We start from the raw sequence: 15,155 nt of genomic DNA on the forward strand, positions 1-15,155 counted from the left end.
AATGAAAATATGTTGAAAGACAATGATATATTTTTCCTATCTGTTTGATAGTGGTTATCGGCTATATAGTATTATTTTGTTGTGAAGTTGCTTAGTTCAAAGTGAAATCGTATAAGTAGTTGTGACTAATTGATTCAATAAAAGTAGAATAAAAAGCCGATAGTCGTAACAAAATTAATTTAGTTAAAATTTAAACATAAAAAAAGTTGATCTTTCATTTAGAGAATATTCGAATACTATTAAGTACCATGTGGACAATATACAGAGAAAACAACATTTGAAATTTATTTTATTAAGTACCAAATAGTACCTACATGTGAGCAAATAATTTAAAGGGTTATTTAAAGTTTAACAAACTTTTGAAATTTTAATTTATTTTAATTTAAAATAGTATTAAATTTTACTATATTTTTTCAAAAATTACTATTTATTTTATTATTCCATTTAGAGATTATATAATTAAGATGGTGGAAATGAATAAGAAATTTGAAGAAACCATAAGCTGAGATTAAAAAAAGGCACTTTAGTGAAGCTTAAGAGGATTAGAAGACATCTGTAAACACGTGAATGTAATAAGTAATAATAAGTTTTAATTGTGGTAGAAGTTGCAAACATGGTCCATGAAACAAAACAAACTATGAATTTCTTTTTTTATAAACAATACTGCAATGAAGCAAAAGGGAAATAGTGAGGTCTCAAGTTCGATAGCCTTAGCAATTACTCGGTGAGTGCCTTCTTTAGTGTGTTTCCTGCAACTTGAACCGGGTCTTCATCATGATAGTCTGCTCACAATTGTATTCTGCAACTGTAGCTGCTCCACCGGATGGGCTCGACAGGTTCGAGGGGTTTACACACTTTCGTTGCTCTGGTCATTACCATTTGACCTTTCTCCATCAGAGCAGCTGCAGGGAAGATATTTGACACCAGGCGTTTTATCTCCAGGAAAATCGTTCCCTCCCTGTCCATTGCCATTAAAACATGTGAGCCATTATGTTAATAAAGAAGAGTGCAAAGTAATAGTTTAATAAGGTTTACATGATTTGCAAATGTTGCTGCACATGGACGTGATGGCGATCAAAGAAAAGATGCATGACACAGTTCGTCAAAAAACACTAAGACACATCGTTGTAGAGCTGTAGTGAAGAGTAGATGAAGATTGTAAACAAAAAATATGTAAAACCAACAAACCCTAGGATGTCTACAAAGCAAAGGTTAAACTTTGTATGATAAATCTCGAATTTTTGGGACAATAAAAATACACCAATTTACTTGGCAACCGAGTATTAGTATTTGCTAATGCCATATGATGTCTGTAGTCACCAAATCTAAAAAGTGGAGTTGTTATTTCAAAAAACTTCTTAAGATTGTTAAAGTAAATGAGGACGTTTGAATCTGACAGTTTAAAGTGGGTGTTGCTTCTTGCAACATCAAAGCCACTGATCTTGTAAATGGCTCCCTCTTGTTTGACAGTGTTCCTAGCCTCCTAGAAATTCATCAAACAGATCTCGGCATTATTAAAATAACACCATTCGTTCCACCAAAATCAACAAAAGTATAAATTGAACTATGAGACGTCACTTTCCTTGAAACAGCTGACCTCTAACTTCACATTGGTCAGAGCCAAGGTGGTAAAATGCTGAATTTCTTATAGCCCAAGTATACAAATAACACTCCATATCATATCAATGCTTCTGCTTCATCTCACAAGTCAGTAAAGGACCTCGAAACAGATGGGGCTCCTCTAAGACACTTCATTTCTCCCTTCACATCCCTAAGAATCCAACCAACAACGCTTCGGTCGGGCATCACCTCTCCCAAAACCATCCATATTACAGGTTCATTGACGCTTATGCCTTTGGTTGCAACTGGAGCAGAGTGAATTGGGTTTTCGGAAATCTCTTTGCAAAACTGTTTAGATAAACATGTAAAAGAGAGTAAATTTTAATATGCCCGTGACTGGAGGTGTAAGCTCACATACCTTTCACAAACAAACTGATCACATAAAACGTACCTAAGCTTAACCTGAGAAGAAAACGCTTGAATAGAAGATATAGTCAGACCAACAACAAAGATAAAATTAGGGGTAAATGAAAATACCTTGGAATCTAGCAGCAGCATATGGACGCCCATCAGTTGACCTCAATTTTTACATTCTGAGCTGCCTGTCTTCAGGATAAATGAGGCTGCAAAGTTGTCATTAGGGAAAGTTTGAGGAAAATAAATGTCTATGAGCACTCTCGATGTATAGTGATATGGCTCGGGATTCTGAGGAAAATAAATGTCTATCAAAATAACTAAAATCGAAAGAATGTATCAGTTTAGTTGTAATCAAACTTCTAAAACTTACCAGTCAACTTTAGATGTCCGTCTAGTAAAACTGGGACTTGACCAAATGGCTGACCTCCCAAATTGGTGAACAAATAGCCATAAGAAATATTCTGTTTCTGAATTCCTAAATTGCCAAGAAATTGGTGGATAAGAAAAAATAAAGAAGATCTGTGATCACAGCGAAACTAATCGGAATCATCGCTGGAAGCGCCGCCGGCGGAATTCTGATCTTCATCTTTCTCCTGACAGTTCTTATCTTCTACTGTCGACGGAAGCGGTAGATCAAATCTCCGAGGGAAGATATAAAAGGCAAAGGAATAGCTGAAGCCAAAGGAGGAGGAGCGGCAGCTTCGGAGACGGAGAGGGACATCGAGAGGAAAGACAGAGGCTTCTCATGGGAGAGAAGCGAGGAAGGAGAAGATAACGCAAAAACAAAAGATAGAGATTGGAGAAGATGAAGTGGAAGAGTCGGGAGAGGCTCGCCAAGCTTGAAGAAAGCAGGTTTATCTAGATGGGCTGGGTGGACCAATAAAGTTTTTAAGAAATCCAATACGAAAGTCCTCATTTCAGCTATGGTGACGTGGAAAAAAACAGCTCCCTATTGGACGATTTTTCAAGCTGACGTGGACGTCCTATCTGATGATTATATATCCCTTTTAATATAGTATAGATCTCTCTAGTAACTAGTACTAACAACTAAGTAGTGTTTTCTTGGAATATCTCACCCCTTATGCAGCCCTTATATGAATGAGAACAAGTATGATATAACTTACTGTAAAGATTTACAGTAATCTATCATCAATATGTACTAGTTAATTATCTGTAAAGGGTTATGGTAATTGACATTTTAATATGAGTTACAATTATAAAGGATGGGTCAACCAATATCACTTCATCTTTTGATTTGTTTGCCTCTCTTGGAGTTATCAATATACACAGTGCAAACAAAAGAGGACATGTCTTGCAGATGACTTTATCCTCTTCTCTACTAATCTCACCGGAAACAAAAACTCTCCATCCTCTTCCAGTGTCGTTAGACTCTCTCTCTCACACAAACACACACATACAACAAGGATACAAACTCTCTCCTGCCAACTTATAAGTGTGACTACTATGGCATCATCAACATCATGTCTCCGCTGCCACTAGCGGTTGACAAAGGGCGTTTCATAGGCACCGGGAGCTCGAGTATGATGAGGAAATAGGAACGTTCCGACTCTCGGATGTACTGAACCTCACCGTTCATGATCTTTAGAATCTTTCTACATACGCTTAGTCCTAACCCTTCAGGGCTCGTCCACCTGCTGCTATGAAACATGTCTCGGACTAGCTCTGGAGGCAGACCTTCACCTGGGCACGCCATTCTGAAATCGCAGAAAATTGAGACATAACAGAGAACCCCAAACATGCTAATCTGAAAACATTAATATCTGCTAATTCTAGTCCTATATGGTTCCCTGTAGAAGTTACCAATCTGGTCTAAACAAGCCATAACTGCCACCTAAATAACGATCCAAAAACCAAACCATTCTATATCCAAACAAACAAAAACCAAAACAGATATGAGGATACAATAGCTGAAACAATGAAATAAGTACCTAAATTCTGTGCGAATAGCGTAGAATCCATCAGCCATTTGCTTCGGAACATGGCTTATATGGATCTCCACCCACTCATGGGACGGTGCATACCGGATTATACTCAGCAGAAACTCAGCTAGGAGCTGTTGAATCCTTGTCTGGTCTCCATAAACTTGTATAGATTTGATCTCTTCAGGAATGTCACGGATCAGCTGAACACCTCTCTCCTTTAATAAGAACATCGCCTGGCTTACAATCGCGTTGATGACACTTCCGAGTAAAAACTCCGTTCTAACTAGCTCAAACGAACTGATCAAATAGAGCAAAACAATATTTGGAATCTGGTCACATTCTATCAAGTAATCAAAAACCATTTTATAGAAAATTCCAACTAAGCTTACCCGTCTTCAATTCTTTCAAGATCCATGTCACTGACAATCCTGGAAATCTGTTTCTCGCAAGAAACACTTGTTTCAAGAAGCTGTTTCTGATCCTCGTTCAAGTCTGTAGCTTCCAACAACGAGTTTGTGAAACGCAAACCGCTCAAAGGATTCTTTACCACCTGACAAATGTAAGCTAGCTCTTTCGCCTTCGTGAAACACTCTGTGTCCTGCCTTCGTTGAACTGCTAAAGCTTGCTGCAGCTCAGGACTCGGGATCTGCAAGAAACAGAAAGCCCCAATAACCTTTCCATCGAAGCTTACACGCTTGTTTGCAGTCAGTAGAGCCTGAACAAACTTCCCGTTGCGGTCAAAGAATGGGAAAGGGAACTTGTCTGTTTCTTGGCCACCGATCGCATTATGCAACACAATCATGAACTTGGTTAATGCATCAGGACCCTTTAGCCTGCAACAGCTCCCAAACACTTCCCCAACAAGCATTTTCCCAATCACTTCACTGCGAGACCAACCAGTGAGCTTTTCCAATGCGGTGTTCCACTCCAGGCAGCACGTGTTCTCGTCCGCCGCAAAGATTGGTGGAATCAGTGGGTTTGGGCTATGGACAATGGCTTTGTAGTCTCCTTGTATGTTGATGAACTTGTCCATTACGATTTTCTGACCAGTAACATCCTGTCCCACAAAACAGACGCCAACAATGTTGTTTGAGTAGTCCTTGCTCGAACATGCATTCACAACCACAAAAACCGCTTTCCCTTGTAGTTCAGGGCTGAAAGTTTTCAGCTTTATCTCCACATTCTTGTCCTCGTCCCCTGCAAAACGCATCAAAATAATCAAATAACCATACAGCAAATACAACATAGTTGGAGAACTGAATGTACCTCTGAGCGCACGAGAAATGAGCTTATCAACAGTTTCTTCATTCTCTTTGTATATCAGATCAGAAACCAGAGACTTCCCCATAGCTTCTTCAACCGAGAGACCGGTCAACTCTGCAATCTTAGCGTTCCATCCATTGATGCATCCTCCAGCATCCACAGCGAATATAGGCACCGTTGCTGTCTCGATGAGTCTAACCATCTCTCTTGCAACAGCACCTAACTCATCAATCCCCTGCTCTCCTGCCATACTATAAGGCTGAACCGCGCCATCTGCAGTTTTCGAGTTCATAGCTGCCTCAGATTCCTTAAAAGAGTCCCTTAGAATCAGCTGGAGCGAATGAATCGCATCCATTTCCGCAGTTTCCCACGGCTGACTCCGACTCTTAACAACTTCAAGAAAAGCCTTGAAAGAAGAGCGAGGATGCATCCTTTGCCCATCATCTTTGTCCTCTGGATGATGCTTAGCGCCTCCCCATTTGATCTCTTTAGCTGTATGAGAACGAAACCAGAAAAGGAAATCTCTTTTTGTGATATACGCAACCGCCATACCGCACACAGCATCCCCTAACGCAGCTGCTCCGGGATAACCTGCGTCCCCTAAACTATCAGTGCTTAAACCAGTTGAATCAGCGTGATTCGCAAGCAACCACTCCACAACGTCTTTAATCTGAGCTTCCGTCGGAGCAACACCCAACGGGTAATAATTCCCGTGGTAAAGAAACGCTGCACCGTCACATTTCACCAAGTCCATGATACTAGGACTCTGCGTAACAATCCCAGCAGGCGAGTCACGCAGAAGCATATCGCACAACAGCGTCTGCGTCCTCAAAACGCGTTTCTCCGACATCTGCAAAGCCAACTGCAACTCCATGTTCAACTGTAAACCAAACGCCTGCATCAAAAACTCGCAAGCATACCTCAACGGAAACGGTATGCATCGAGAAGAAGTATGATGGCAAACGACTAAACCCCAAAGCCTCATAGCGCTTCTCCCACCAGCGACACTACTCCCATCTTCTTCACTCCCGTTTATTATAACCGCCATCGCTAAAGACGCGATAGACCCCATATTCGCCATATACTGAGAGTGACAACCGTGAGGAGCTCTCAAAGTAGACCCAACCAAGCACATAGACTGAGTCAGCCTATCGTCTTGCACCACGAGAACCGGCGTCGCGTGGCAATCAACAATCATACGCACTCGATTCTGCTTAAACAAGAACCGTGACGCTTGAGGAATATCAGTAGCTGGATAATGCAAACCAATGTAAGGCTCCAAATCCTCTCTCCTACTCTCCGCAACAACCTCTCCATGCTCGTCTTCGTGAAACTTGTACACCATCACACGGTCGTATCCGGTTAAGTCCCTCACACTCTCCACAACCGTATCACAAAGCAGCTTAATATCTCCACCGGGGAGAGACTGTAACTGCGAGATAGCGCGAACGGCTAGCTTCTGAGACTGAACCGCTCCGGCGATGGAAAGCGCTGGATCCTCAGTCCTCGCCGGCTCCAAATCGATCACGACTCCAACGTCGATCCTGTGTAAGATAGCGTAAAACGGTTTACCAGTGTACTTGGAGTGGATCCAAACGGGATTCAGGAGCGTGATCTCACGCGCCACGAAGGCGCGTTCGAGGAGGACCGAGCTGGAGGAGGTGAAGAGGGAGCGGACGTCGGTTCCCATGGCGAGAATCTCGGGCCTCTCGAGGCTGGGGACGGACTGGGGAGTGAGGCCGAGCATTTCCCGCGCGTTCTCGCTGTAGCCGATGATGGCGAAGGTGGACTCGTCGACGGCGATCATGCATCCGAACGGCTGGATGTAGCCGCCGCGCTGGATCCTGGAGAGGTAGGCCGTGATCTGCTGCTCCGGGACCGAGGAGCCGTACGTCGTCGTTTTGAGGGATTGCGAGTAGTCGAAGGATCTTCCTGACTCGCCGGATTGTTCGAAGACGGCGTGGAGTCGAGCGTCGACTGTGTATTGCTGAATTGCTTTGCTAATTGATTCCGTTTGTGGTTGGCTCTGTGGCCTGAGAGATTTTGTACCTGAGGATTGAGCTTGTTCTCTCCGGTGAGTTGACGAGGATTCTTCTCCGCCGCGGCCGCCGCCGCGGCCACTCCCGCCGCATCCTCCGCCGCCGCCGCCGACTCCGGAAACCATAATTCTCCTTGTTTTTTTTCTGAGATTACGTCAGATTATATCAAAAAGGGAGTGAGCTTTTATAGATATTATGCTGAAAATTGAAGCCGAGAGATTCTTTGTGGACTCTCCAAAGAAATATTCTGGAGAGAAGTGGTGAGGTTTCGAGGAGAATAGGGATCGGAGATTGTTGTGAAAAAAAATAAATATCAAAAGGTAGAAATTGGGCTACGGTTCAAACCAATTAAATGAAGCAGGAGGCAATTGTGTGTTTGTGATAGAGAGAGAGAAGAGTCTCTTTGTCATCTTCTTCACTGGCTTTTTCCATCGTTCTTTCTTTTTTCTTTTTTGCTGATGAAATTGCTTTTTTTTTTTTTTACTAACCTGTCGTGGTTGTTGAAATCACCGCGTAACTTTACTATTATCAATTTAACCCGAAACTTTGTTTTTCCTTTGTCGTGTTCTGAGAAAGAAAGATCCAAGAGATTGGCCCAATATCACGTGGGCTATGCTTTATTCTCTCTAGTGCGCGCACGTGGCCTCTGGGCCCGTGGGGGAGTGGTATCGAATTCAAATCGTACTTTTTTGGTTCCTTTGTCTGGTTTCAAATCGTTGCAAAGTCTAGATCCGATGAAACGTAAACGTAATCAGAAAAGTTGAATGGTGGTTATCGATTCTCATTATTTTCTTAGGATATCATGATCATCTTTTTTACAAAAACATGTTGACAATTATGAAAGAAAAGATATCAAAGCTAGCTGGTCGTGGATATAATGTTGATGGTTGTGAGTTAGGTATAATGTGAGGTGTCCCAATTAGTAAAACAACCACTAGAATGAGATTGGAAACGATGGCTTTTCACAAAAGTATTGGAATGGTTATCACCGTGATGGTCTAAATCTAGTAGTTCGATGAAAATGCACTACAAGTTTGCAGTATATTTCTTGTTGGTATGAGCTGGTTCTTATGTAAACCAGCTGAACCAAAACATATAAAATAATGAAACCAGATAGTGCTCATGGCTGAACAAGATCTTCTTCTTCTTTTTTGTTTCCTGAAGAAAATCTGAAAAGGTCGTAGGGATGAGTTTGGATTATTCGGTGATAGTGCAACCCATATTTAACGCATAATTTATATTTCTTCAAAAAGGAACAAAGTGTTCAATAAATTTTGTATTTTGAAACAGAAATTTCAACAAAAGAACATAAAACATAAGAAATTTGATAATGAGAAACAAATCCGTGTGCATGAAAGTTAAGGGTCGTTCAAAAAATAGATTACAAAAAAAAAAATATTATGGTGTTTTCACCTATTTGTGGGAAACCTATTGTAAATAGTCTTTCACCACGAATCAAACCTGGACGGCGAAACAACCCTTTTACCACTGGGTTAAAATTTCACGTTTTTTTGAAAAAAAAAAAGTTAAACCCAAATCTATTAAAGACACAGACCTAACTTTTGGGTGGGAGGTGCAATCCACGGATAGACTCTCTTTCGGGTATTCAAATAGGCCGAAAAGCAGTAGCCCATATCCGTGTAAGTGACCAGAAAAATACGACTTAGTTTTGCATAACAGATGGATCGAACCTGAAGTGACATCTCAAACCCTTTCCCTTACCACTTCACCGCAAGCTCCCGGTCACACAATTTCACGTTGAGTCACTGCTTTCGTCACTTTTCCTGTTGTTGTTGTTATTGAATTATTTTTTCATTTGCTTGCTTTCGAGTTCTATCATATACTAATACCTTTTTTGTATAAAGTTCGTAACCGACCATTGTGTTGAACATTATGACACAACATTTAAGCATGAGCACAAAAATGTTCAACTTACTGTACCCACGGAAGTGAAATTTCAGTTTAAGTTATTTATGACTAGTGCATGTGATCGTTTTGATGCATGGGAAAAATAAGAAGAAACAAACAAACATTAAAAAATGAAGGTTCTGTGTGGACGCTTGTTGACCTCTTGTTTTGGTCTGATTTATGACGAGATATGATTGGATAACTACAAACATACACATGCACCTAATCGTACTGGAGTATACTCTTCTTTCCGCTAAGAATCCCCTTCAGAACTCAAAACCAATAACATCTCACCACGTGTCAAATGAAATCCAGTTCAGCTAAGCCATCTAAAAAGCTACCAACGTGGCGGGATACGGAACCAGTAGTATCCTCAATCAAAATGACCAAATAACCCTTCTCTAGATATCTACTATTTCAAAATACATAAAATCGAAAATTAACGCAGGGGTGACATCGTAATTTAACGACCATCATTCTTCGTCTTGTCCGAACCTGTCTAGCAGTCTCCCTCTCCTCTCCACGAACGCTCACAACAGTTTTATCAGTTAAAGCTTTTCTTCTTAAAACAATGCACTTCCTGGTGCCGACTTCTTCATCTTCTTCTCCTTCTCCGGCCAACACTTCTTCCTTCTCTCTCTTATTCCTCGCTCCGGAGAATCTCTCTAAACCACCGGCGAAAATCCACATCGGAATCCATGGAGTCTCCGGCCACTCATCAAAGAACACGTCTTTATGTGCGGTTGTCGACAGGTCTTCTTCAAATGTATCATCGCGAAAGGAATCTCCGGATGAGGAAGTACTAGTAGTTCGCCGGCCGCTGCTGGAGAATTCCGGCGACGACGAAGGAGACAAAACGTATCCAGCGAAGATCGATGCTGGTTTGAGTAAGATAGCCAAGAAGATGCCGATATTCGAGCCGGAGAGATCGGAGTCTTCTTCGTCCTCCTCGGCTGCTGCTGTTGCTAGAGCTCAAGAGAAGCCTCTTGCAGTGAACCTCGACTTGTCTCTGTACAGAGCTAAGTTTCTCGCGAGGAGTTTTAGATACAAAGACGCTGAGAAGATTCTTGAGAAGGTAACCATCTGGTTCTTGTAATAAATTTGTAACGATTCTTATGCTATCTTGTTTGGTCTTAAAAGTGTATAGCTTACTGGCCGGAGGATGGGAGACCGTACGTGGCGTTAGGGAAGATACTGACCAAACAAACCAAGCTGTCGGAAGCAAGAACCGTGTATGAGAAAGGGTGTCAAGCTACACAAGGAGAGAATGCATACATTTGGCAGGTTCTATATTAGCCCCTTATCTTGATTTTGGACATGATTATGTTTCTCATGATTATGTTGATTTGGAACACAGTGTTGGGCTGTCCTGGAGAACAGATTAGGGAACGTAAGGAGAGCTAGAGAGTTATTTGATGCAGCTACGGTGGCTGACAAGAAGCATGTAGCGGCTTGGCACGGATGGGCGAACTTGGAGATAAAACAAGGGAATATTAGTAAAGCGAGGAATCTTCTCGCCAAGGGACTCAAGTTTTGCGGAAGAAACGAGTATATATACCAAACGCTTGCCTTACTGGAGGCTAAAGCTGGGAGGTATGAGCAGGCGAGGTATCTGTTTAAGCAGGCCACCATATCCAATTCCAAGAGCTGTGCTAGTTGGTTGGTAAGTTGTTTTTTTTGCATCTATCATAACATGTTTAGGACAATGCCGTTTCAAAATATGTTTGCGCTCCACTGTTTATGAACAGGCGTGGGCACAGTTGGAGATACAGCAGGAGAGATTCCCAGCTGCTAGAAAGCTTTTTGAGGTAACAATTAACAACAGTGGAGGCTGTGTATTCATATGGAAGCTTCATGATCTGAAAATGTTTTTTTTTTAATAGAAAGCTGTTCAGGCGAGCCCCAAGAATAGGTTTGCGTGGCACGTGTGGGGGGTGTTTGAAGCTGGGATAGGTAATGTTGAGCGTGGGAGGAAGCTACTGAAGATAGGTCATGTGCTGAATCCTAGAGACCCTGTTCTCCTTCAGTCCCTTGGCTTACTGGAGTACAAACACTCATCTGCTAATCTTGCTCGGGCTTTACTGAGGAGAGCAGCTGAGCTTGATCCTAGACATCAACCTGTTTGGATTGTAAGTATTTACAATATTTAATCTGGTTGTGCGTTACATGACATCTGCTCAAATGAAAAGATTTAGTTTCTGTTTAACAGAAATTTTTACTCCATTTTTAGTGAAAGTTCTAAGAAAGTTAAACCATTTTTTTTAATTTTACTCCATTTTTAGTGATTTTAAGTTCTAAAGAAAACCATTTTTTTTATTTTACTTCATTTTTAGTGATTTGAAGTTCTAAAGAAAGTTAAACCATTTTTTTAAATTTTATACCATTTTTAGTGATTTCAAATTCTAGAGAAAGTAAACCATTTTTAGTGGATTTTACTCAGTTTCTAGTGATCTTAAGTTCTTTATAAGCGTGTGTATGGAAGAGACAATGATTGGTGAAAGTGTATACTGGTTTAGGCATGGGGTTGGATGGAATGGAAAGAAGGAAACACAACAACAGCTAGAGAACTTTACCAAAGAGCTCTCTCCATTGACGCATCTACCGAAAGTGCCGCTCGTTGTCTACAGGTAAACATTGTAATAACAATGGACTGAAACCTATCAACCAAATGCTTGTCGGAGTAATAAATTAGCCTTCAAGATTTGCTGAAAAAAGTTCTTTGTGTTTATAGGCGTGGGGAGTTCTAGAGCAGAGAGCAGGGAACCTATCAGCAGCAAGAAGATTGTTCAGATCATCACTAAACATAAACTCACAAAGCTACGTAACATGGATGACATGGGCACAGCTTGAGGAAGACCAAGGAGATTCAGACCGTGCTGAGGAGATCCGTAACCTCTATTTCCAACAAGTAATCTCTTTATTACACATCATTCGATCTTCCTAGTAGAGTTATTTTAGTATTCATCATGTTGATAGCTTATTTCTTTCTTTCATTGCAAAAACAGCGGACAGAGGTGGTTGATGATGCTACGTGGGTCACGGGGTTCTTGGACATAATTGACCCGGCTTTAGACACGGTTAAAAGGCTATTGAACTTTGGTCAGAACAGTGATAACAACAACAGCCAGTTAAATGATACGCTTAAGTACATGGGTGGAGCTAAGGATGGTCAATCTAGTCAGGTAGCTGGAAGCTCTGTGGGAGGACGTGAGGATACTGAAACTGGGAGTGGGTTTAACTTAGATGCGTTTTTGCGTGAGAAACTGTCGTTGGATCCGTCGAAGATAGAGGTTAATCTTGATTCTCAGAGGCTAGGGAGATTCATTAGAGGGAAAACAAGTGGTGCTTGAAAGAACAATACATGGACATTTATTTTGTTGGGGGTGGATATAAACTGTAAAGATGAAGAAGGCTTGTAATTTTGAAGAACAATTGTCTATTTCAATTTTAATTTTATAATATTCTGATTATAAGATTCAATACCAATGCCATGACATCAAACACTAGATTATCACACAGCGTTTGCGGCCATTTCTTTGACGAAGAATCATCATCATCATTTTAAAGCTTTTTGTTTATTTTGTTGTCATGATTACAAAAAAGGAACAGAATCTGACCGTATTAAAATAAGTCATAAGTAAAGAGTACGTTTGACTTTTAACGTTACTCTGTTGGATTAAGCTTGAAGGAAAAAGGAAACTTGAGAAATAACTTGGGATGCAAGTTATCTAATTCTATTGAATTATGGAATTGGAAATTATCTATTTGTGTGATTCCTAATGAGTTTAGGAAATATTGAGTTATATATAAGGAGATGCATATGATGTTGCATAACTTATGAGTTTTGAGATTGTGAGATTGAGAGCTTGAGGTTTTGAGTAGTTTCCTCAAGAGATTAATAAGATGAGTTTCTTATTTTGAGTTATTATCTTGTGTGTTCTTGAGATCGACGTTCTAGATTTGGTATCAGAGCTTTTTGACGAGCCATGGGATCAATTGAAGTTCAGATGTCCTACGGTGAAGATCCGGAGAGGTGGTCTGAGTTGATCGACGCGTTCACTGCAGCTCACAACTTCACCGTTTTTGAAACAAGACAGTTTGCGTATGGGTTCACTGAAGGTTATGCTCTGTCATGGTATGGAGATGAGATTTCACGATATGGGTTTAGAAGCTGGGATGATCTGAAAGTCATAGTACTTAATCTGTTCAGTACATCCGTAAGGCAAGAGAAGGAGCAACTGGAACACCCCAGCTTGATTGACAGTTTGAAAGAGATAAGTCACCTTCTGAATCGTTTTAAACAAAGATGGAAAGAAAAAGAGAATGCAAAGAAATCTCAGGTGGAGAAGACGTTTGAATCAGATGAAGGAAAACAGGCCGAGAGCGATGGAGGAGATGATCTAATTCTCAGTAGACATCATCTGCGAGGCACAAGTTTCCATTTTTCAACAGACAGAGGGTTTAAATTTGAGCAAGCGTCATGGCAAATTGTAATAATTATGGTGGCGAAGAGCTTGAAGTTAAATTCATCGGAGTCTGACACGGATGAAGAGATGACGACGATGAATGAAGATGATAAGCGTAAAGTTGACACAAGCACTCGTAATATTCAAGCTAAAGGTTCGGGTCATACTGATTTTAGGAGCGTAGTTGAAAGAATCAGTAGTGTAAGCAAGAAAGCTGTGAGTAATAATAGTGAATTATGTGAGTTGCTTGAAGTGAGTAAAGTCATTCATCACCAACCATTAGGATCCCAAGTCAAAGAACTTGCATCAAGAGTACTCGGTAGTTCCAAGAATTTGACTCCTTGTATGTTGCTATTAAGGCGTGGCTTACCCCAAGTTAACTACGATATTTCTCTGTTCTTAATGACTATAAAGAAGCTTTGCTTGGGGGAAAAGAAACTTCATGGAGAAGTTACAGCCAGAGAAAGGCTTAGGATTCTGTATGAGAAAGGGTACAGTTGTTTAAAGAATATAGATAAAAACGGAGCAGAATCAAGGAAAATTTACGAGGAAAAAGCTGAGGTAAAGCTTCAGTTATCCAAGGCAAGTAAGTCTTGTGTTCACATGGTTGAGAAAGGATCACTGAAAGTGGCACAGAAGGTTGAAGAACAGATCAGAATATTCAGAGTACCTTTGAGAGGCTACATTGACACACACGGAAGTTCTGTTAGGGCGTTAAAAGAGTGGCTAAACAAAAACACCATGGAAGAGGATGATCAAACCGAGACCGAGGCTCCTGAGATATTTAAGGTATGTAGCGAGTGGCTAAGAGAGACTGAGAATGTGGATGATGGTATTAAAGTATTGAATGCTGCTGAAGAGATGGAATTGAGATTTAGAGGCTTATGGTTTAAGCAAATAGAGAAAGAAAAACGAAGGTTGAGAGTAGGGAAGTTGTGTAAAGAGCTGGAGAAACAGAAAGCAGAAAAATTACATGTGTTTGCTCTATGTGAAAATAACATAACATCCGCGATTTTAGAATCTCACGAGTTGGATATCAATACTCTTGCAAATTTATTGTCGTCAGAGGTTCTGTTGAAGGGAGAACACGCAGCTCCTGCTGGTTCTGCAGTAGAGAGAGTGAAAGAGAACCTCAAGGTATATCTCAAAGTGAACAGGGACATTAACACAGAAGCTGAACAAGAAAAGATCAGAAACAAGATTGCCGAACTGCCAAAACAAAAGGAGAAGCTACAGAAGATGATGAGTGCATCTGGGTACGAAGAGAAGGTCCATGCGAACATAAAAGAAGATAACGTCATGAAGCTCACTAAGATTCTCCAAGAATTCGATTTCTTTGAGAAGGGAAGTAAGGAGAAAATACAAACTGAGAATTCAGAGACTGACGTGAAGAAGTCTACCAAAGATCCAAAAGAGAAAAGGAAGAAGAAAAAGGATAGTAAGAGTGATGAGGTAATCTTCGAAACTTCTTTGATTAAGCATGAGAGCCTACAAAAGAAGCTGAAGCAGGCAAACGTGGAGTTAGCTGCAAAGGCCAGAGAGTTAAAGCATAAACTTAG

The 15,155-nt window shown here is 40.9% G+C and overlaps 2 protein-coding genes across 31 annotated transcripts; one reads left to right on the top strand and one right to left on the bottom strand.

The window, feature by feature from the left end:
• Window positions 1–570: 570 nt before the first annotated feature.
• Window positions 571–7,688, bottom strand: LOC106370906 (phytochrome B-like). Of its 30 annotated transcripts, XM_048779754.1 has the most exons (10): window positions 5,187–7,688; window positions 4,310–5,117; window positions 3,927–4,217; window positions 2,348–3,692; window positions 2,098–2,183; window positions 1,979–2,036; window positions 1,598–1,865; window positions 1,398–1,483; window positions 1,036–1,133; window positions 571–958 (listed from the first exon to the last, which is right to left on the bottom strand). In XM_048779754.1, exons 1-4 carry the CDS (start codon window positions 7,345–7,347, stop codon window positions 3,440–3,442), a joined length of 3,513 nt encoding a protein of 1,170 aa, XP_048635711.1. In that variant the 5' UTR covers window positions 7,348–7,688; the 3' UTR covers window positions 571–958; window positions 1,036–1,133; window positions 1,398–1,483; window positions 1,598–1,865; window positions 1,979–2,036; window positions 2,098–2,183; window positions 2,348–3,439. The 30 variants fall into 30 exon arrangements, with proteins under 30 accessions (XP_048635711.1, XP_048635689.1, XP_048635706.1 ...); XM_048779732.1 differs by lacking the exon at window positions 1,979–2,036 and having other exon boundaries at window positions 1,598–1,908; XM_048779749.1 differs by having other exon boundaries at window positions 1,398–1,865; window positions 2,012–2,022.
• A 1,905-nt stretch (window positions 7,689–9,593) lies between these two features.
• Window positions 9,594–12,610, top strand: LOC106452080 (protein high chlorophyll fluorescent 107). The gene is made up of 8 exons (XM_013894098.3): window positions 9,594–10,205; window positions 10,271–10,414; window positions 10,488–10,793; window positions 10,879–10,938; window positions 11,014–11,259; window positions 11,647–11,757; window positions 11,862–12,038; window positions 12,136–12,610. The coding sequence occupies exons 1-8, from the start codon at window positions 9,702–9,704 to the stop codon at window positions 12,478–12,480; spliced, it is 1,893 nt and encodes a 630-aa protein (XP_013749552.2). The 5' UTR covers window positions 9,594–9,701; the 3' UTR covers window positions 12,481–12,610.
• The last annotated feature ends 2,545 nt before the right edge of the window (window positions 12,611–15,155 follow it).

Source organism: Brassica napus, chromosome A5 (assembly GCF_020379485.1).
Source record: "Brassica napus cultivar Da-Ae chromosome A5, Da-Ae, whole genome shotgun sequence".
Lineage (NCBI taxonomy): Eukaryota > Viridiplantae > Streptophyta > Magnoliopsida > Brassicales > Brassicaceae > Brassica > Brassica napus.

Bases quoted from the DNA above. Each gene is read 5' to 3' on its own strand.
- LOC106452080 (XM_013894098.3), top strand. From the start codon at position 9,702: ATGCACTTCCTGGTGCCGACTTCTTCATCTTCTTCTCCTTCTCCGGCC. The intron at 10,206-10,270 runs GTAACCATCTGG...TGGTCTTAAAAG, and splicing joins CTGAGAAGATTCTTGAGAAG to TGTATAGCTTACTGGCCGGA. The intron at 10,415-10,487 runs GTTCTATATTAG...TTTGGAACACAG, and splicing joins AGAATGCATACATTTGGCAG to TGTTGGGCTGTCCTGGAGAA.
- LOC106370906 (XM_048779732.1), bottom strand. From the start codon at position 7,347: ATGGTTTCCGGAGTCGGCGGCGGCGGCGGAGGATGCGGCGGGAGTGGC. The intron at 5,118-5,186 runs GTACATTCAGTT...TGCGTTTTGCAG, and splicing joins CATTTCTCGTGCGCTCAGAG to GGGACGAGGACAAGAATGTG. The intron at 4,218-4,309 runs GTAAGCTTAGTT...CTATTTGATCAG, and splicing joins CTTGAAAGAATTGAAGACGG to TTCGTTTGAGCTAGTTAGAA.